The 23182-nt window shown below is 38.0% G+C and overlaps 1 protein-coding gene across 2 annotated transcripts in view; it reads right to left on the reverse strand.

Annotated features, from left to right (window-relative positions):
- dph6 (diphthamine biosynthesis 6) overlaps positions 1–21075 on the reverse strand; it is a 63773-nt gene extending 42698 nt beyond the window's left edge. The window contains exons 1-5 of one of the 2 annotated variants that reach the window (XM_046855437.1): positions 20777–21075; positions 20313–20404; positions 20044–20228; positions 2146–2219; positions 1364–1482 (exon numbers count right to left, since the gene is read on the reverse strand). In XM_046855437.1, the coding sequence (XP_046711393.1) occupies positions 1364–1482; positions 2146–2219; positions 20044–20228; positions 20313–20404; positions 20777–20805 (499 nt within the window). In that variant the 5' untranslated portion in view covers positions 20806–21075. The remainder of the gene's footprint in view (positions 1–1363; positions 1483–2145; positions 2220–20043; positions 20229–20312; positions 20405–20776) is intronic. The other variant, XM_046855438.1, reaches the window with a different exon arrangement.
- Between the last annotated feature and the right edge of the window lie 2107 nt (positions 21076–23182).

Genomic DNA, 23182 nt, shown 5'->3' on the forward strand with positions numbered 1-23182 from the left:
CACAAAGTCGGTTATGCTAGTTTTCCTTTCTAATTATGAGCTTCCAGAAATGCAGGGAATCTGCTTTTAGAAGCCTGTTTTTTCAGAGAGTAAGGTGAGGAGGGCATGTGTGTGTGTGTGTGTGTGTGTGTGTGTGTGTGTGTGTGTGGCTTGGGGCTGAGTTTGGAAAGCTTCTTGTGTTGGGTGATTTCGACATTCCCGCAAACACACACTCGCACACACACACACACACACAAAGAGCCTTTGTGCTCAGGAGCAAAACCTAAACAATCTCATCAGCATAACAACCTCCCTCCAGCCCTCACTTTTGAGTTCACGCCGGAAGGTTGAATCACGACACATGTATTAAAACAAAGATTTATCCACTTTTAGAGATGCCGATTATAGATAGTAAAAAAAATTAAATAAAATTGAAGCAATAACCTCATCGACCTCTGTGATGTCAGGTGGAGGATTACAAACAGGTGAATGGCGTGCTTTACTGTAAAAGTAATATTAGCTCTGCCCTTCCTGGACCCAAATGACTGAAAATAGTTTTTATACAGTAGCTATACCTACACTTACTATACCTTTGGTCACATTAATAATGTGTTTGAAATGTAAATCATGTAGGCAAAGCTTAAATGAAATACGGGTCAGGAAATAGAGATTGACGGTTTGCTTGTATGCCTTTTCAATTCGCGACTAAGAGAAAGTGACAATGGGCTCATAAGTGCACGTAAACATTGTGGTGATCGTGATTTATGGCTACAAGTAGCTCGAAAATAAAAGAACTATTTGCAACCTAATTATCATCCATCATTTCCCCTGTCAAGAGATACACGTAACACCCTCAAACCAAAAACTAGCTGCAACAGAAAACTTTTTTTTTCCCCTTTCACCAATTCTTAGTCAGCAACCTGATATGGATCTCGCCTAAAGGCAGCGCATGGAGCAAGAAAACAGGTGACAAGACACTAACCTTGCCTCCATCACCCTGTCATTTAACAGCTTAAATGAGACATACAAGATTTTAATCTTTAACTACACGCCCTGAGTGCTCTGAGGTATGTGCTCCAAGTCTCTCCAAAAACACACACACACACACACACACACACACACACACACACACACACACACACACACACACACACACACAATTACTAAGGGTTTTCATTAATGATCATCTATTTCATCTCTGATTGTGCATCAGCTGGCAAGCGTTTGCTTCTTATCTCCTCCCAATGTGGTTCACATCACTGCTTTCCTCCCTGGCTAACACATCAATGCTTCTGCTGAGCTCTGACTGATTATTCGAGCAGACTCAGGACCTGTGCCACACCGCCACAGCCCTGCAGTTTTTGAGCCGCGGTTAGTCACCCACCGTACGCGGCCACCTTGATGAGCACAGCCTGGAGGCCGGAGGTGATCATTTCGCTGAGCAGATCAGCCTGTTCTCGGCGCCACAAATACGCCAGGGGCTGCAGCTGCAACCTGGAGCACCTGCATCACGACAGAGAACGAAACAGACACAACAGAAAGACAAACAAACCCAAAAAACAAAAAAACATTAGAAGATTAATCAGCGGAGACAGAATGGCAGCGACATGAGAAAAGTGAGATCCGTTCGGGAGGAACCCATGACAAACTAAACTACTTCAAAGGCAATTAGCACTTTTTCTTCACCCGGGCAGCGTGCCACTGCCTTGCTCATGTAGCACATACATGGACGCCCCTTGAATGGCAGCAAGGCCAGAGTGAGAGTTAAGAGTGCAATTAGAGGAACACAGCCGCCCTCATGGCGTCCTTCCTCTCAGGAATGGAGACAGGTTAGGTAACCTGAGCTCACAGCTACAGAGCAGTCTGTTTACCCTGAGGAAGTAAGCGCAGAAACAATGGCTGATTGACAGAGCTATGATACAAAGAGAGAGAGAGAGAGAGAGAGAGAGAGAGAGAGAGAGAGAGAGCAGGGTGACAGGTCTTGCTGTGACAAAGTCTAGGGGTAGAGCTAGAAGAAATGTATATTGACACTGATTATCTCCAGCTACTGATCCCTCATCAGATTTCATCACATGCAAAGTCGTTTGCTTAAGTCACTAATGAGAGTACACATGATGCGGCAGGTTCAGGAGCGAAAAGGGATGAAATCAGATGCGGTTCACTTACACATTTTCCACCCGAACTCGCTGGTAGTCAGACAGAATGGCTCCTACTGAAACAGCTTCAACGTGCTCCTTTTCCTGAGCAACATACATACAGAGATATAAAAAAAAAAGCATATTAAATATGGTATATATGACATATAATGCTATTTACATTATGAGTTGGTGAGTTGAATAAAAACAGTTCGAGAATCATACAAAATGTGCTATATATAATCCAGACTTATAAAAGATATACATCATATGGACCAAAGTTTGACCATAATATTTGTATGTGCTTTTTGATCATCCCACATTTCGTCCCCATTTGCTGTTATAATAACCTCCACACTTCTAGTAAGATGTTCCACTAATTCTTTAAGAATTCTTGTAGAGATTTGTGCTCATACACCAACAAGTGCATTAGTAAAGTGATGGACTGATGTGGGTGTGCTGAGGAGGCCTGGGGTTCAGTCAGCATTCACATTCTTCCCAAAGATGTTCAATAGGGTTAAAGTCAGACTTCTATAGCAGGCCACTGAAGAACTTCACTCCAAACCATGTAACCCATATCTTCATGAAGCTGGCTTTGTGCACAATCTCCTAGTTCAAGCAAATGCTTCCAAATGGATAATCAACAGTTTGGGGAAGAACCACATATGATTGAAAAAGTCAGGTGTCCCACTACTGTTGTCCATATAGTGTAGCAAAAAATACAGTTTGGACATATGTGCTGTACAAAGACATATCGCATTTAGATACAATTTGAAGAAGCATCTGAGAATATATAATATATTTTTATTTGTACTATATATAATTATATATAATACAAACCTTTTTAAAATTTTCTTAATTTAAAGGGAAAGGAGTTTTGCACTGAACAATAAACAAACCAACAAGAAACCATGTCCAACAAACTAAAAATTGTGCCTAAGAAATGTGCTTTTGAAGGCAGCACAGCTTCATTATACAGTTTATGAGACACAAAAGCCAAAGTGTAGCCTGACTACTAATCCTTAAAGATATTTGAATGCATAAAATATTACAAAAAAAATGTTAAATAAAATGATTCCTATTCAAATGTAAGGTTGGTGAGGTTCCGTGCATGAACAAAAAAGACATGCTGGAACGCCTGGCTGTCAATCACAAAAGCAGGAAGTATGACATCAAAAGCAGACAGTAGCAATAGAGGTAAACCAATATTTACTCTCTTTCCTTTGCACAATGATACCCAGTTTTAAACCAGAGATAACAGAGCTCAATAGCAGATCTCTTCCTCTGGCAGATAGGCAGGGAGGATGTTTATATATGGAAGGGGGTAGTGAGGTTTTCCTGACTCTGTTCACGTCCCCCAGCAGGGTGGAGAGGCTCGGGCTACGTCCTGTCCTCTCGAAGCTGCCGTGTGCTTATCGACAGTCTCAACGAAACCACTGCCCCTCGCAGAAAACTGGCCGTCTGCACTGGTCCCACTAAGGACCGTAAAGCATGCATGGAGATCTCTGATCGGAGGCCATCTTCCTGAAATGCCTGTGTGCTGACCGTGACGGACGAACACGGAGCTCTCCGCTCCTGTAAACAGCGGGAGCTTAGAAGATTTTAAGCCGTCAAGACAGCAGCAGCTCTGCATCATGCATTCATAGAGATGGCTAGGCTCTGTGCGAGTGCGCAATTAACATTTCCACAATGATTAAATGCTTCGTTCGAGCAGCACCATAAATTCTGAGCCACCGCACACTCCGGCGGGACGAGGAGATTTCCGCCGAGCACCAAGATGAGTTCATTTTCAGCTGCAAAAAGAAGACAGTTTACAGAAACACTGAGGCATATGCACACGCACATACACACAAACAAACACACACCACCCCGCAGCTTCATTAGGACATTACATGTGCTGTAATTAGAATGGGGGCAGCCCCACGTGTGGGGAGGCACAAGTTGGCAGTAAATTACCTTGTAGCCATTATCAATTTCCCAGGCTACTGGTGCTTAAGATAACCCTCCCCTTCTCCCTGTGGTCCTTCCTGCAATTTTTCTCTGCCTGATAAACATGCTGATTAAAAAGAGCAACGTGTAAACCTTTGATACTTTTTTTTTTTTAAATGAAATCCATGCCCTGCCTGAGGCTGACGCTGCCTTCCGCACAAACACACCAGCTAATCAGATAAAGGATATATATGTATGCTCGTGTAGGTGTGTGTAAGGGAAACGGAGACATTACAGCCTCAGGTCCGGCTACAACACACGTGAGGGAAAGCATCACGCAGGTCCATGCCGGCATGCAATCACCCTCTCTCTCTCTCTCTCTCTCTCTCTCTACAACTCATCTGATCTCACAACTAATTAAAAAATAATAAATACTGTATAGCTAACAATGTTACACAATGATGACTTCAGAGTGTATTCATATATTTCCAACCCAAACACATTAATGGAGAGTATGTTTTTAGGTAAGAAGGGGACACTGCTACACTTAGTACACAGGGGGTCCTAAAAGTCTCTACACAAAGGGAAATGAACACATTTTTTTTTTTAAATGCGAAGTGTGGGAAGTGGTAGCTTAGTGGTTATGATGTTACATTTGAATATTAGGGCAGCACCACTAAGCTGCAACTGCTGGGCCCCTGAACAAGACTCTTTATCCCTCACTTGCTTGGTGTATAAATGATATAATTCTCATGGATAAGGGCATCTGCCAAATGCCATACATGTAAATAGAAGGAAAAATGTTTTTCAAAATACTTAAGTTTCACGTTTTTTTTTTTTAATCTAAGACTTGAAGGATGACATTTAAGACGAATTTCACAACATCAAAAACACACACACAAATACATTGTTAGCAGCTGGCTCTTACCAAGCCCTAAATTCATTTTTATCAAGTCACTAAACTTGCACTTCCCCATAGATAATGAAAATAATCCGATTTACAACCAATCCAAGAGAGATTCGTACCAATAACAGAAAGCTGATTGGCCGTTGCATGTTTGTCTCATTTGTAGTCGTAATACAGCAAATTATATGTGCACCAGCGAAAGAAAGAACTAAAACACCAAAGAAAACAAATAAAAAAAAATTCTAAAGTGCTGCGGAAGCATTTCACTGAGCTTTAGTGGTGCCATTACATGAACTTAAAAAAAAAATATGAAAAAAAAAACAAAGACCTGTTTAATATGATTTACAATCAGCTAACTGAATATTTTTTTTTTAAATCTGAGACCCTGTGATTTTTATATATTTATATATACACACAAAATTTTTTATTTATTTTTGTCAAGTCTTAAAAGATAATCATGTTGAAATTATTCTTAAGACTGGATTTCAAGCATCACACATGACCCTGTTGCCAAACCTGTTAATACATTTAAAATGACTGGAAGTGCTGCACAACAACAACAGGAAAAACACACACTGACCACGTCACTCACTGTTTACAGACACTTTTGGTTTATTATAAAAGGACAATTTAAATTTCAGAACTGAATTTGGGATGCAGTATACTGAAAGAGAGCAAAGCAATTGGGAAAGTATCAATCGTTCTCATCGTACTTCATTACTGAAATAAATTAATGAATGTTAAGTTACCATTTTTTTTTTTTTTTTTACCAAGAAGGACCCGATGACTAATTAAGCCTCACTGTATACTGGCAACGAGTTCATAGTGATAAAAATAAAAAAGTATTTTTCCACCAAGACAATTAAAAAAAACAAAAAAAAACAAAAAACAAAAGCACAGCTGCCACAAACACGCAAACAACATGTGATCTGCGAGTTTTCGGATAGTCACTAGAAACTAGATATGAACAGAAACTGAATATGGCCTCATAACAAAAGCGCTTCTCTGCTCACTTCTCGAACGTTCTCACACCCGTTTCTTTCCACTCTTGAGTTCGGAGACCTAGACCATTTATAAACAAACCGGAGTATGATGGAGCTCGAGCAAGAGGTTATTTTTGGAGGCCGCTTTGTTTTCATCCCGTCCGAATCATTGCTGCGAGACTGACAGGAATGAAGGAGGCTTGGGTTACTAGTTTTACCAGAACAGCACACAATCTAAGCCTCTTAAATTTCACAAATTTTACACATACTTTCTCATCCTTTATGGAGGAAAAGACGACGGAATCGCCATGCGTGGGCATAAATCAGCCTGGATTGATATTGCAGACGTGTTCTCTGTATTCATGGCACTGGTTCGAACATAAACTTTGATTTTCCTGCAGTTCGAAATCTCTATCGACCTATTTTATTTTTGACAGTTTAAGTTCTACCAAAAAAAAAAAGAAACGAAAATGAACAAAAAATGATGTCAGACACCTAAAAGCTATTACAGCATCTAATCACGGGGTTTAAATTTAGTTTTGGCCGATGTGTCTTTTCTTTTCCACCGTCCCCTACATTACCACAGAGCACAGCTACTCTATAATGAAGTGGCAGGATCTTAACACTCTAAAGCATGCCATCTTTTAATCTTTCGGCCTCTCTTCTCACTGGCTCATTTTTCAAGCTTTGGACAGGAAAAGCAGAAATGAAGCATTGCAGCTGGGAGCAGCGGAGCTCCGAGGCCCACAGCCCTGTCAATGAAGCTCCTTAGCCCCTAACACTCATTAACACGACTCGCTAATTGTCAAATTCATTAAATCAAAGCCCCAAACGTCTTTCATAAAAATGAATGCACTGGGCTGGATGATAAAGATGTTAAGTGATTAAAGCGTGCACGTGCTCCAAAAAAAAGACAAAATAATTACCCAAAGCAATGAGGGAAAAGTGACATTTTACTCACAGGCCAATTTGTTGCAAAGGATTTATAGGCTATAGCCAACAGGGGAGCAACACATTTTTCACACAAACCTGTTAATTCTAGCGCCGAATTTTTTTTACGTATGATTTTCAAATCTGTTTATTATTACATATTTAGCCAATTGAGAAATAAATCATTAATAAATAAAATTGCATTTAAAATAATAGAAAACTCATTTTGATGCCCCATGTACGTAATAAACTGTAGAATAGATTAAATAATAAAATGTAATAAAATGTATACACTTCCAAACCGCAATGAGGCATCACAAAATGTTGATCAATCATCATAATTGTTTAAACACGACATAAAATATATTACGCTCAAATAAATGATGCAACTGGGGCTTTAAACCATTCAAACGTAGGAACGGGGAAACAAAATCGTGTAAAACACTACAGTCAACAAACACTGCTATCTAATGTCAGCAATTTAGATAATGTTATCTAAAGCCCAGGTAAACTACAACATTTATAACAAGGCTTTGAAAATGTAAGAAATGCCACATGTCGCCATATGTTCTTTCAATCATCAAAAGCATTACACTATGAGTATGATTGTGTTTTCACACGGTTTCGACCTGTAACCTTCTCACATTTTTTAAACATATTTTTTTGAATCAGGAAGGCCATGACAAGAGAAATATTGTATGTAGGATAACAAGGATTACGATTCGATTTTATATGCTCCAGATTATCTGGGAAGATTTCAATTAAGACCGGCTGAGAATTAGGTCGCTGTTTCCTGATTATCCGCAAATGGATTAGACATGTGCTCGCAAGCCAAGAAAATCAGCATGATTTATAAAAAATAATAATGTACTGGCACAACTTTAAGAAACGCTCAGACACAATGCGCTTCGGATATCAATCTGGATATGATCGGATTTTTTTACACTGACCATTTCTGAAATTCACTATTGATGGAAATGTAGCACATTTTCAGGGAAAAAAAAAAAACCAAAGTTGCATATGGGAATATTAACAAGCCTAAAACAAAACTTTACTTAATCAGCCTTAAAGCATATCATTTGCATTAATGCACATGTACATTCAGATTACTGTCAAGTGAGAAACTATAATTTGTATATCAATTACACAAACTTGATTCAGCTATTTTTAAAACTCGGTGCTTTATATTAAATGCATCATATTAAGCAATATTACATTGGAATGGAGAACGAAAGTGTGTCATGAATACATAATCAGTAAATAAAGAAAAAATAAGAGCAGTCATTCAAATATTAAGAATTTTAAAGAATTTTAAAAAGGTTTGCACCGGTTTAAAAATATTTATGTCTTTTTATTGGCAGAGATGTGAGCTGGAAGACTTTGTAACAGAAGACTTTTGTTCAGTTCACACACAACTCGAAAAAAAAAAAAACAGATCAATTAAAAATAATAATTAACATAAAAAAAACGATTATTTAAAAATGCATCATTTCAATACTATACTGTACCCAAAAGACTGATGAAACCAATACCATTTAATAATCCTTTTTTTGGTTGCTAATTTATAAAAAAAAATGATACATTCTTAATTTATTTAACAGTTAAATAATTAAATAATTGAATAATCCAACAACGCGATTTGTTTGTGAATCATAAAATCATCATTCATTCATTGACAGGAGGCCAAACCTCTACTGTCTGTAAACAGATCACTTTACCGCAGATTGGGTGTAATCAAATATGAAATCATTCCTGTATAAATTAAATCTGTTTCATGTGGAGAGCTGTAGGTTCTCGTGTACATTCAGGCGGGTTTAAGTTGCACAGAGCACAGCGTTAACGCTGTTACACACACTGCCCCTTTCACTGAGCATGACTAGGCAGGAAGAAGCAGGAAATTAATTAAAGTGCCTTGAATGACAGTTTGCTCAAGGGCACATAAGACCATCATACTCTCCCTGTGCCTCTCTGTCTCTTACACAAACACACACACTTTAACCCCACCCTCTTCTGTATCTAGTGCATCCATCAATGAATGAGCAGGCGAGACATGGTTTTAATGGGTCCCTCCATTATATCAGCTCCGGCCGTGTCTGTAATGGGATTGGTTCCCTGCACACACAACTATGCCTGCAAAGAAGGACCTTTGTGACAATACATGTAAGGTCAAACAAATTGTGTTTCATAAAATATCCAAACACCTTCAGGGCCTGACACACACACACACAAACACTCACTTACTCCAACACTGCTGTCTAATATATACAGAGAGGCTTTGTTGAACGCATGAGGACCCTCGTGTTTTTTTTTTTTCCTCCTCCTCGCTTCACTTTACTTAACCGGACAGAATCCTCTCATGACAAGGTGACACACTACAGTACCAACAACACAAACGTAGAATCACGGGTCAGTGTTCAGGGTCAAACACCAACCATGAATGACTAAGTAACGATTCTTCGGTTAAAAAGTAACACTGGTATTCTTCAGGTCTACACCGGCCAGTGTTAAACCGAGCGTGGGGCACGCAAGGGCAAAATCAAACACTTTTAACACTAATACATTTCAAAGCTGTTATGTAAGCACCTAATAAATTAGTAAAGTACCCTTGGAATTCTACGGATCGCTGGTGGTGCAGTTTCTTGTCTACCTCCTTAAGCAGTTATTTAAAATGACACCGAATGACTTTGTTTGCCTGCAGGAATGGTGGCCTGCATGCTCAAGCAAATCCACGTGCGCCATTACTTTTAAAATCAGCGAAAATAGGCAGGATGTCTATACAATACTACAATCTTATCATGCTATATTAAGTTAATAAATTAAATCTCAAACAGCTTTAAAATAGCCGTATATTATAACTTTGTTATAACCTCTAATAAACATGTAGTGGCGGCCCAATGTCAATGGTTTGCTTTCTACGTTAATTAATTTTTAAGTGAAAATTAGAACACATATTCGCATATATCCAGTCCCTTTTTTTTTTTAACCAAAGAGTGCATTTAAGCCGCCATGGATTCCTCAGGTTTGTGTAATACCTGATGATCCGTGTTAGCTCGGTTCTATTAGTGCCGTCTGAACATGTGCTCCGATGCAAGGGATGAGACTCAAGGAAAAATCTGACCTTTTGTACAAATGTTAACTACATTCTTATATTCTTACATTTAACTAGTGACCTAGAAACACAGCAGAATCTTGATCACAGAAGATATTGAACATTTCTTATGTTTTACAATTATTGAGAAAAAAAACTCTAAAAGTTCTTTCTTTTTAATATTTTAAAAGAAATAAATAAATCTCGGATTTGAAGTGTAATCTTTCGGATCCCATTATAAGAAAAAAAGAGGGAAAAAAGTTAAGGGAAAGTTTTTCAAATATCCATATGGGTCTAGCATTAAACTGCAATATATATTTTAACATTTTATGGTCAAATTATTAGTCTTTTTTGAGTTACATCTTGGTTTCTGTTAATTAGTTAATAGTGCAATTCAATAGTGAATAGAGTCAATAGAGTGCAGTGTATTATTTTATTGAATCATTTGCTAAGATGAAAGAAAAAAAAAAGTTTCTGTTATTCAATTGCTGGAAACGAGTTGCATGCTGTATCACGTAAATAATGAGTCACACAGAGTCATTTTTTCCTTTTCTCTACAAAATGACTCCAAAAATAGTCACCACTAGTGCTCAGACCACTCAGATATTCTTCAGTACTCCAATATTTCCAATCAGCAATATTGAGCACAGGAGGACAGACTTTTCTTAGTGAAATCGATGCGGCGTCTCTGTGCGATCTTACACCGAGAAGTCACTATTACCCAGTCCAGGCAGGTTCTCAGTGTTATGGAATGCGATATATTCCAGTAGCTTACACTGACCATTGTGTTCTAGCCATAACAGTTTACTTTGTGGTCGCGCAAGCCACAAAACAATGATGACCTCTCTGAGAATGTTACAGCACTGTGGGAGGAACAGAGGAACCTTTCAACACCTTACGTCGCAGTAAACTGTTCCTTTCCTCCTTTTTTTTCTTTCTTTCAGAACTGAAGACGTGTGGGCCGAGTGGTATGAGGTCTCCTAGCCTGCAGTGCACACACGAGGCTAGCCGTGATTCATTTACACTGACAGAGCCGTTTTCAGCGATAGACTCGAGCATAAATATGCCACGCCGCACAGCTGGAAAATGTAGAAATTCATCAGGGTTAAAAAATGGAGAGATTAACGTTTCACAAGTTTCCTCTTAAATATATATTATTACGCAAACAGGGCTGACGTGAGGTGGGTTAAACCTGCGCATGGCCAAAGCAAGCACAAAGGCCGGGTTTTACCGGTGTGCTCCATGAGTTAGGGGGAAAAAAAAGATTTTCCATACTAACATGCATGGAAAAGTGTGAGCTGAGGGAATGGAGTCATATAGCAACAAATCCTTTCATAGTTCAGAATTAAGAAGAAGAAGAAGAGGTGATCTGGACTCACAATGCTCCTCTGTTAAATGTTAACGCTTGTTAGATAACACGTCCGCGGAAAAGAACAAAATAATCTCCCGTGTCCTGACATGACTTAAACCCAAAGACATAAACAAGCGGGAACTGGCATGTATCCTTCTCACACTTTTACACAGGACGAATATGAAAATGAATCCATCTCTGTCAGAACGCTCACCACAACAATACTGCTTAGCTTTGGTCTAGCCAAATACTTTCCTGATTAATACTCATCACTCATTATACCGAAGGGGGAAAAAAAACAGAAAAAAAAAAAAACCAGAACAAAGATCCATCTTCAGAATCCCTGTCAACAGCTCTGTCGGCTCAGAAGTCTTCCTCCCCCCCTTTTCTCCTCTTAAGCAGACAGAAAAAAAAGCAAGGCCTCAGGTTTGACACACTGTCCAGACTCCAGACTCTGTTTTTGTAAGGCTGCTTATGGCTTCAGCAGCAGGAGGTGTAGGTTCTGCCACAAATATTTCTCCCAGGGAATGCTTTTCCAAAACAAAACACCAAAAGTCATCAGTGAGTTTTTATTTGGTTGGGAGCTGATTGAGAGCTATCGCTCACACTCCAGGTGAGGAGTAATGACCAGATCGAGCCAGGAGCCAATGAAGGAAGTGAATGGCTCTGTGATCTGAAGCACTCGGAGCTTCGCAGCCGCTTTAATTCTGCCTTAGTAAAACTATGCTGTTGTTGGATCTGCTCCAAGTTCTGAGCGCTTTATTGGTGAGCCCACATTCCCGCAAAATGCACTCCCTGCGAGACTACACGCACTTCAACTTATTTATCCCTGTTTCATAATTGCACTCCAAACCTCTTTTCTACTAAGCATCTGGGGGCAAAATTTAATTCCAACAGCATTGTGGAAGTTGTTTCAGATTACTACATGTTTCCCCCTTGCATATTGATTCTAGGGTATCAACCTGAAAGCTGCAGTGGCTCGATCACATCATCTCCTAAAAAAAGGGGGAAAAAAAGTGTATAAACCTGGGTTACAGAGAACTGATGCAAATAACTCAAAGCTTATGTCTACAAGTCATCTTAATAGCCAGGCGCAATTGATAAAAGAAAAAAAAAAAAGAAGGCAGACTCCATTTCAACAATGTTAAAGCAGCGTTGGCTGCTCGAGCCCTCGGCGAAACCGAGATAAGGCCTATCTCCCTCCATCATCACTAAACAAGATTGAGCAGAAAAATACAAATTACAAAGGCTTTAGGCAAAGCTCTTTATCTGCTGTTTGGGGGGGTTTGATCACGGCTGAGGAAATGGCTCTGTGTGTCGAACAGATCCTGTCCCACCACTTCCACTTGGGCATGAAACAATGCGAGCGGTTACTATCTCAGCCACGCCGCTATCCTTCCGCATGCGGAAAACAAGCAGAAACCTCACCCAATTCTTAACACTCGAGAAACAGCTCTGTCTGTGGAAACATGATAAATTCGGAAAGCATGTGCAGTAGTCCATGGGTGTAAAAGCATGCTTGAATTGTGTGAGGATTCGAGCTTTACTCATGGACACACATCCATTAATACATTTTCATCACCTAATGGACTGAATATGGTCCATAACAGCTTTATTTTATCCACTGCATACTTCACACACCTACTGTTTTGATTTGTAGTGGGTTTTTTTTTTCTTTTCTTTTCCGCGCCAACGTGCGGCACACGGGACGACCTAGGTGCAGGCGTACAATCGATCAGCGTGGCTCAGCAGCTCGCTGGCCCGCGGCCTCACAGCGGGAGAGTTCCACCAGCGCCAGCCTTCTGAAGGCTCCGGATAAAAGTTAGCCCCTAGCGCAGAGGCCCAGACATGAACAGACGAGGAAAAAGAGGAAAAACAAACGCGTGTTTTGGGCCGGCCTGATGGACCCCGCTCTCTGGAGGCCTCCCGCTCGTCTGATGATGTCGATAATGGAGGCCGCTGGAGCCCAGGAGTGCACTTAAACACCAGGATTAGCTCGGGCCAGAAAACGCCTGTGTTTTTAATACATGCCGACGGAAGGAAGCGTTCGGCTACAAAGCGACGGAGCGATGCTCTTCTGTGGCTTTTCATGACAGGTCAGATGGTAGAGGGGAAGAGAGGAGAGGAGAGAGAGAAAGAGAGAGAGAGAGAAGACACAAGCACCTCCTAGCACTGAAACCAACTAACAAATAATCCTCCTCTATTCTTAAAAAATAAATACGACAACAGAGGGAAAAGAATTTTCTAGCATCCCTATTTGCATGAGATGAAATCGACTCTCAAAATTCAGGCCAAGTCATTAATTAATGTTTTGCGTTCAAGAGATCCAGCACGCCAAATCCCAGTGAAACCAGAGTGGTCTTTTTTTATTTTATGAAATAACTTACAGTACTGGAGCTGACATGCAATACATTTACCTACATTTTCTTTTAACCAATAACATGGAGTATGCTCTTGAAGTTTTGGTCCCTTTTTCCTTTGGCCAAAAAAAACAGATATTATTTAGCAATAATAAACCTGTAGTTTATTCCAGCATATTCAATTCATATGCAAGAGGATGAAACGTCCAACCTGATTAAAGCCTTTTATAAGTTTCTAGCACCAATATGTGATCATACCATGTCAAAGAGGTAAGAGATGCTAACAAATCATGTGACGGTACACCTTTGACCTGGCCTTTGACCTGCAGATATACACACAGGCATGAGAACCTGTGCGCGTGCACACACACACACACACACACACACACACACACACACACACACACACACACACAGTATTTGAGATGTGGAAATATATTCTTTGGAAGATCATATAGGTCTTGTGACTGATACAAGGTAATTTGAATCACTAAGATGCAGCAAAAAAATAAATAAATAAATAAATAAATACATTTTATTACTGTATCGATATCACTGCTTCTCTAATTCAAAGGTAAACAAGAAGACGAAGAAAAATAATTATGAACCGCGAGTGTAAAATATCTCTGTACAGTACGTCCTCCTATTAGAGAATTTTTCATCCTTTTTACGAGCGTCACGAGGCACAGGCGATGTTTAATTCCTCCGCTGATTTATTAGACATGCACTTGAAGGAAAGAGTACATCAATCTCGGGCAGATCCCTGCAATCAGCGCACACATAAAGAAATGAAAGATCCCTCCACTGACAAAACGGTTACCTCTCTCAGTCTAAAAGCCAGGTTCAGAGATCAGGCTCGTCAGTGCCCGGCCCGGCTGCGGCGTGTCTCTCAGATTACACACATCAAAAAGCCTGAAAGCCACCAAAAGGAGGAGGCATGAGAGCAAGGCCACATTGTCACCACACGATTAACATCACCGCTGAAAAAGATGCCCCCACTCACCCCCCCCACTACACCCTATACACCTCCCCATCTCCTACTACCCCCTATTAACAATTGTGCCAAAGAAAATGATACCTTCTTTTGATTTCTCAAAAAGACCCACCAATCCTTTTGGGGGGGGGGGAGGGGGGCAAAAAACACGATATGAAGTGTGAGTCGGACGGAGCTATAGGTGGCACTGTTGCATCACAGTTCGCACCAGATCTCCTCGCACTCTTCGCCGATTACAAAGAGTGAAAAAGGGGTGTTTGGGTACGCCACCTAAAAATATTCTTTCATCTATGTTCAAGTGTCATTTCCCCAAAAGATTTTAATAACATCTAATTATTTCAAACTGCTAGGATGGATCTTTCAAAATATCACACTTCCCAAACACTTTTTTTTTATGCTAAAACTGCTCTTTTTCCTGCGAGAGTGATTCAACAGTTAATTATCGTAGGTTTTTCTTTTTTTTCTTTTTCTTTTTTTTCATTTTCTCCGCCACAAATCAAACTCGAGTGAAAGCTGAGTGGAAAACATCTTGAGAAGCAGCACAGAGGAAAATACGGAGCGAGCAAACTTGCTGATGTTAAACGAGTGGATATAATAAAACTGAAGTTTGTCATTTGTACATAAAAAAAAATAAAGCTTTTTATTTAGTTGTTCATCTAGCAGTCTTATGTCACATACTTTTAAATAAAAAGAGAGGGTGATGTATCCATAATCTTATCCCATCTTATTAACAGTGAAGCAAAATCCAAGAATTGTGTTTTGAAAAGAAAGTGAAATTGCTCTAATAGCCTACAGCAAATGTTCCACATCTGAACTGATACAACTTGCTATAATAAACACGGGAATGAGGCAATTTTCTATTTTCAATCCTTTAAAACTATTTGTCTGGAAATAAAAAGCCTAAGCATGGGTGAACACTGAGACTCAAACAGAGGTGTGTGTGCTGCTCCTCTAAACACGGACAGGAAATGAGTGTTTATCATATGCAAGCGCAAGTCCACAGATCATCCGAAGTGTGGTGAAAAGTATATAGCTGGCAAGTCTAATGGCCCTCAGATGCATAACAACAACATCAACAACATCAACCTTTGGGCATCCTGTAATAAGATGGGTTTAGAAGCAGGCGTACACCACGATGGCTCACACCGACCACTATAATGCAGAACTCAGCAAAAAAACAGCAATGATAGAAAAGATAGACTTTTGGAGATTGTTAAAGTTTAAAAAGTCTGGGGGAAAAAGAAAGAAGTGTGGCCCTGAGGCAGGTTCATGAGCTCTGAGCTCACGTTCTGGTCATGTCCAATGAGAGAGTGACGCTGCACGAACGTGTTTGCACAGAGACATACAGAAAAAGCATTTCCCTGTTTCTGTTTACACCATGTCTGGCTCGTCTCTGCCCTTATTCCTATATAACAAGCAGTAAAAGTTTGATGGCACTCAGCTCTAAAGGTGCAAGATGATCTGCAGTGTCCTGTGCAGGTATGAGGGGCTCTTCACTCTGTCAGAATGAGAACTTTTTAACAAAAAAAAAAAAAAAAACTCTGATTAACTCTCTCATGGCAGAAAGAATGGTGGAATGAACAAAGTACATCAGGCAAGAGACCTGACAGACATCCCCTAACACAACCCGGTCATCAGATATTCGGCCCTCAAAATTAATATCCTCCAAGTCCAACTGCAGTTGAATAATGCATTCGGAGGATAGCTTTCCTTTTTCTTTCTTTCCTTCTTTTTTTTTTTTTAAACTGAAGATCGTAGAGACAAACAGGAATGTGAAGGCAAAAAAATATATACACTACTACTAATATAAATATATACATAAATATCTAAATATTTATATTTATTTATTTTGGTATTTTACCTAATTTAAGTTCCAGTTTACAATTAATGTGGTGTTAAAAATATATATATTTAAAATTCAACATATAGTTAATTTTAGATTCTGTAATGAAATTGTAAATAAAAATGTACATTGTGTAAATTGTCAATTAAAAAAAGAAAAGAGAAAAAGCTCATGCTTGGTCATTGATTTTTTTTGCCGTATAAGCACAGTGTTTTGGAGTTCAGTGATATAAACTGTAAAATTAAATAGAATCTTTAAGAAGTTACATTCAGTAACATTCACTACATTCACTAACACTGTCTGTAACACACCAAAGCTAAGGAGTCAAACCAAGTAACCTGGTCTGGCGTAACTAAAATAACAATGTTCGAGACTTAGGACAAAAAAATCTGAAATACTTGTCATGCCTCAACACGTACTTCATCAAGAACTCGAAACCCGCCTTGTTTTAACTTGCACATACATGACAGGGTTATCTCCAGAACCAAAACAAATAATTATTGGCACAAAGAATAAACCTTTAACCTCTATATATTTATAATTAATAATAAATATATATACAATATTTATTTAGTATATATATATATATATATATATATATATATATATATATATATATATATATATATATATATATATATATATATATATATATATATATATATATATATATATATATATATATATATATACACACACACACACACACACACACACATATACACATACATACATATACACACACACCGTATCTCACAAAAGTGTCTACACTCCTCGCAGTTCAGCAACTATTTTAGTATATCTTCTAAGCGACAATACTATAGTAATAAAACTTGTAAATATTGTAGAATAGTCAATATGCAGCTTGTATAGCGGTTCAGATTTACTGTCCTCTGAAAATAACTCAACATACAGCCATTATTGTCATAATAACTGGGTGTTGTCAAAGTAAACATGTCAAAACTGTGTCCAGAGTCAATATTTTGTGTGAGCACCCTTGTAATCTAGCACTGCCTTAATCCTCCTGAGCATGGAATTCACCAGGGTTGCACCGGTTGTTGCTTGGATCCTCTTCCACGCCTCCATAATGACATCACGGAACTGCTGGATGTTAAACACACGGCACTTCTCCATCTTCTGCTTGAGCATGCCCCACAGGTGCTCAACAGGGTTCAGGTCTGGAGACATACTTGCCGACTCAATTGCCTTCAGCTTCCTCAGGGAAGCAGTTGTTGACTTGCCGATGTGTTTGGGGCTGCAGCTCCCCAGTACCAGCAGCACTCATGCAGCCCCAGACCATAATGCCACCACCACCATGTTTGACAGTAGGCAAGACACAATTTTCTTGGTACTCCTTACCAGGTCACCTCACACATGCTGGACACCATCCGAGCAAAACAAGTTGTACCACTGTACTGTAACTCAGTTTCAGGGTGTTCCTGATCTTCTTATAGCCTGGGCCATCTTTGTGGAGAGGAACAATTCTAATTATCAAATCCTCAGAGAGTCTTTACCATGAGTTGCCATGTTGAACATCCAGTGGTCAGTATGAGAGAATTGTACTCATAGCACCACATTTTAACAGCACAATGTTGAAGACACACAATTGTGAAAGATGTCTTTACAATAAACTCCTTCACCCAAAACCTGTTCCCCTGTGCACAAAGCCATCTCCATGAACATATAGTTTACATGAGTGGTAGTAGAGGTTTTTGAGTGGCCTGCATGAGCATCTTTGAAATTAATTGAAACTCTGACCTCACCCCAGGCCTCCTCACCCTCCCTATCTTTATTAACACACAGCACAATAGCAGCATATCAGTTTTGCTGGTAGAAACAGGTTTGTTAATTAAAGCAGTTACCCTTATCAACTGTGACGGTCAGAAAAGTATCACAGAACAAGGTGAAGCTTAAGACAGATGTGCTTTAACAGCAAAAGACCACTTTGAGTTCCACACCCTATAAGCTGAGAAAAGGAATCCGAGTCTGTTATAAGCGCAGGCTAAAGATTGGAAAAAGACCAGGTGACATACATTTTAGAAGTTCCATTTACAAACAAATTGATTTTATCCTCCTGTGACCTCACTCTGGGAGAATTTAACAATAATATATTGTAATGCGAGAGTCAAACAAACAAGTATTAATACCATTTATAAGCAACAAGCAATCAAATGACAAAAGGAGGCTCGAGACATTAGATGAGAACAAATTGCTCAAACCTGTGCATGTTTTTTCCTACTATTTGTAGATGTGCTTACACAACAGTAAGACTGGGTCACATGGCAAAAAATTAATAAATCACAATGCTTGAAGACATTTGCACAATGCACATGCCATATTACAATGTTATGTGCAACATAATTTTGAAGTTATATTTTTGAAGACAATATTATAAATTTTTTAAAGAAAATAATTTCATGAGTAAAAACAGTTTTTGAAAAAAAAGAAAACAGTTGTTGCCGATGACAGAAATCAGCCTCATTGTCTCATTATATAGCAAAAAGGTGAGTTCAAAAGTGAGTACACCCCTCACATTTCAGCAAACATTGTAGTTTATCTTCTCAAACGACAATACAATAGAAATAAATATTTTTTTAATATTTTAGAGTCATCGATGTGCAGCTTGTAGAACAGTACAGATTTACTATCCTCTAAAAATAACTCACTATACAACCTTTATTGTCTAAATAACTGCCAACAAGTGTGTACACCCTAAGGGGATAACAGCTGTACGTTGTGTAACCATGCAAAGTCACGTCCATGAAGGAAGGATGGAATGTAGGTATTTGTTAAAGTATGCTGAAATAAGAAAAACAGTTAAGTAGATTATATCTTTAGAAAATTAAATATAAATTGTAAAACACACACACACACACACACACACACACACACACACACACACACACACACACACGCACACATCTGTATTACCCAAATAGCATCTAAGAAATGTAAACTATTTAATTTAATGTTTCCATTTATTTAATTTTATTTTCATTAATATAATAAAAAAAGTGTATTGCATTAATTAGATTTATTGTATACAATTTTATTGAATATTATTTTATCAATTATTTATCCAAGCAGGCATTTAAAAAATAAAAAATTTTAAAAAGGTAAACTGTTGATGCTCACAAATAATTAATAATAATAATAAACTGTGTTAATAAAAAAACGACAAGTAATTTTACGTTTTGCATTTCTGCCCCGTAACTGCACCGAAATTGTATCGGACTGTGAAATTTGTGTACCGTTACACCCCTAATATGTATGTAAGGTCCCCCCGATCACATTACTTGTGGAGGTAAATGCTTGTGAACATTTCAATATAATTTTATATCCTTAAACATCCTCAGTGACATACAAACAAACACAAGTGTATTGCTGGATATGAATGAACAAGTGGAAGCCATCTGGAAGTCCAATGTCCAGATTGACTTCAGGTGTGTTTACCTGTGCCATGATCTGAAATTCTTAAGGCTGGCTTAATGCTTAACAAGTCTTAAATTTGTTTTTATTAACAAAGTACCTTTATAAGGATTACCTTCACAAGTTTAAGTAGCTGGTACAGGTCTTCCACTTCGTCGGCATCATTCGGGTGGTATTCTCTGCCTGTGTCCACACTCGAGCCCTCGATCGTCCTCCGGTACAGTGGCAGATCCATAGCCTCTGCATACAGCTCAATAGCCTGATGACCAACTGTTTGATACATGTAGCTGTCCAGTTCATCTAGGTGGCACGGAAATGAAGAGAAAGTGTTATTGTTATAGTTTTCACAAGCAGATTTTGAGGATTTCAGATGCATGATCTTACCTGTGTGAGCTGGTCTGAGGTTGGCAAGTGCTACTATAGTGTGTCCTGCAGCAACACACTGCATCATGTTGTAACAGCTGTCTTTGCCACCACTGTGAACAAAACAAGAGAATGAAATATATATATATATATATATATATATATATATATATATATATATATATGTGTGTGTGTGTGTGTGTGTGTGTGTGTGTGTGTGTGTGTGTGTGTGTGTGTGTGAGAGAGAGAGATACACGGCATTAATATTTATAAATTTTGCTTATATTAAATACATATTTAGATGCATTTATATGTTTTGCTTTATATGGCAGGTGACTGTTTAAATGTGTAGCTGTTGTGCTTCATTTGTAATCATACACTTTTAGGAGAACTGTAACAGTAAACACATGTGACAGCTAAATAAATTGAAACGATGAATAAATATAATGAAGTTTTTAAACAAAGAAAAAGCAATAGTTTGTTACCTTATTAATGCAACAACTTTCATTTTCATGCTTCCTGTGGTCACACAACAGAACTAGAATAACGTTTTCATTTACAGAAGTCTGTCACTGTAAAGATGTGCTACTCAGGAGGATCACGCCGGGTCACTCGGGCTCAATCCCAAACCACTTACTGCTCCCTACATAGCCGCCCTACATGCTGCTTTAACACAGCGGGTTATTCAGCCTCCACCAGTGTACTGTATAACCAACAAGAAGCCATTTGAGATTCAGCCCAATTTGTAAACACGAGTCGATAACGTGCAAGCCGCGTCTTCCGTGAGAGTAAAGGACCCCGAGCTGGGGGAAAAAGCTGCCCTTTAATGTGCCTGTTTACAAAAGGCTGTTTACTGCAAAGGCTCGAGATGGCATTTAATATAACAGAAAATATAGTGTGAATGAAAGAAATGTAAGCTAATATAAATTAATATAATAATAATAATAATAGCAACAACAGCAACAACAGCAATAATAATAATAATTATTATTATTATTATTATTATTATTATTATTATTATTATTATTATTATGTATTTTTTTTTATTTATTAAAATCTTTTGCTGCTGTAACACAGAAATCTCCCCAATGTGGGACAAATAAAGGTATATCTTATGTTATCTCAATAGTAATAATAATCATCATTTTATTATTATTTTTGTGATGTATAAGCAATATCATACTTTTTTATAATAGATTTAATTATTGGCACACATTGTAAGAGCTTGTAAGGGAACCATATGTGCAAAAAATTACGACAAAAATTTGTACATTATTTCTAAGTCAGAAAAAATATCCATTCTAGCACTGATACAATAGTGAAGAAAATAAGAAGAAGAAAAAAAAAGAAGAAGAAGAAAAAGTAAAAAAAAATAAAGAAGAAATAATAATAATAATAATAATAATAATAATAATAATAATAATAATGATTGATTTTATTTGTGATACCTAAGCAATTTTAATTGTGTTGAGAAGTTGTAATTAGTGTAAAATAATTTTAATATTGAAATAAGAATATGTGCAAAGAATTCAATTTTGATAAAATATAATAAAAGCAATATTACTTATAAAAACAACAATAATAAAAATCATAAACATAATCACAATCATAATAGTTGCACTATTTTTCTTCATTTTCATCTTCTTCTTCTGCCCCCTCTAATTATTATTATTATTATTATTATTATTATTATTATTATTATTATTATTATTATTCAATATATTTGTCTTCCTAATTAAAATTAATTAAACTAATAAAAAATTAAGATATATCATAATTTTATCCTAAGTGGAGAAAAAGATCTCGCTATCCATCATATACACTAATATTACTGTAATCCTCAAATGTATATCAATTGCACACATGCACTAATTTCAACAACAGGGTGTTGTGGGGAAGGGTGCAGAGTTTGCAGAGCCTCATGGAGTTATGGCACACACGAGCCGATAAACAGCAGCAGCCGCCTCTCCAGTGCTATTCACACAGACAGTGTTTTCCTCAGAGGGAGTACTGTGGCTGAGAGGAAAACCTTTGATGCTCTTTTTGCTCTCAGTTGTTGTGCCAGAACAGAATAATTGCAGTGCCTTCGTGTGCTTTCTTCACCTTGTGCCCCTAAGCAGGCCAAAGGCAACTGATTTTGTCAGCATATACAAAATTGAAAAAGACATCTTCTCGGTCCTGTGTATTTTTTTTTTCTTTTTTTCTTTTTAATATAACCTGCTTTTGGTCATTTATGTTCTTATTTATTTATTGGGTGCTCTTTGAAAACTTGGTGGAATCAATGCTGTTGCAAAACTTCTTTCTTTTCTTTGTGTCTTTGCAGAGTTTGTTGGAAGATTACGATGTTGTGGATTTTTTATTTATTTTTTTGGTTTTTATTTCAGTTGTGAATCAAATGTTGCCTTTCAAGTAATGAATTTATATATGTGATGTTTTATACAAAGTGTACATTGTGCTTCATGTTTAGTCCATTCACACACATTCCATTTCATCACTGAAAACACTCTGAATCTCCAAGCACTGAGCATATTTATTATTTATAAATCTGATCGTTTTGCAGGTGAACTTGTAAGGAATTTTGTTTTTATTTTTGCCAGTATGCTTGCGATTTACAATAGAGCGTTCCGTCGTCTTGTAGGCCCACGGGGAATAAAAACCTTTGATGGATAGTGCATTGGAGGCACAGGCAATGAACTGAATATGAGGAGCATAAATATGGAGGCAAGGCACAGAGAATCGAATGGCACCCTTAAAGGAGCATACACATACAACAGTTGATTTACACAGATACACAAACTAATTTTTGTCAGACAAGGACACAAAAACTTTGGGGTGTAATGACAAAGTGAGGCCTGAAATCATGGTGCAGACATATTGAGCAGCAGGGCACT

Source organism: Silurus meridionalis, chromosome 8 (genome assembly GCF_014805685.1).
Source record: "Silurus meridionalis isolate SWU-2019-XX chromosome 8, ASM1480568v1, whole genome shotgun sequence".
Classification (NCBI taxonomy): Eukaryota; Metazoa; Chordata; class Actinopteri; order Siluriformes; family Siluridae; genus Silurus; species Silurus meridionalis.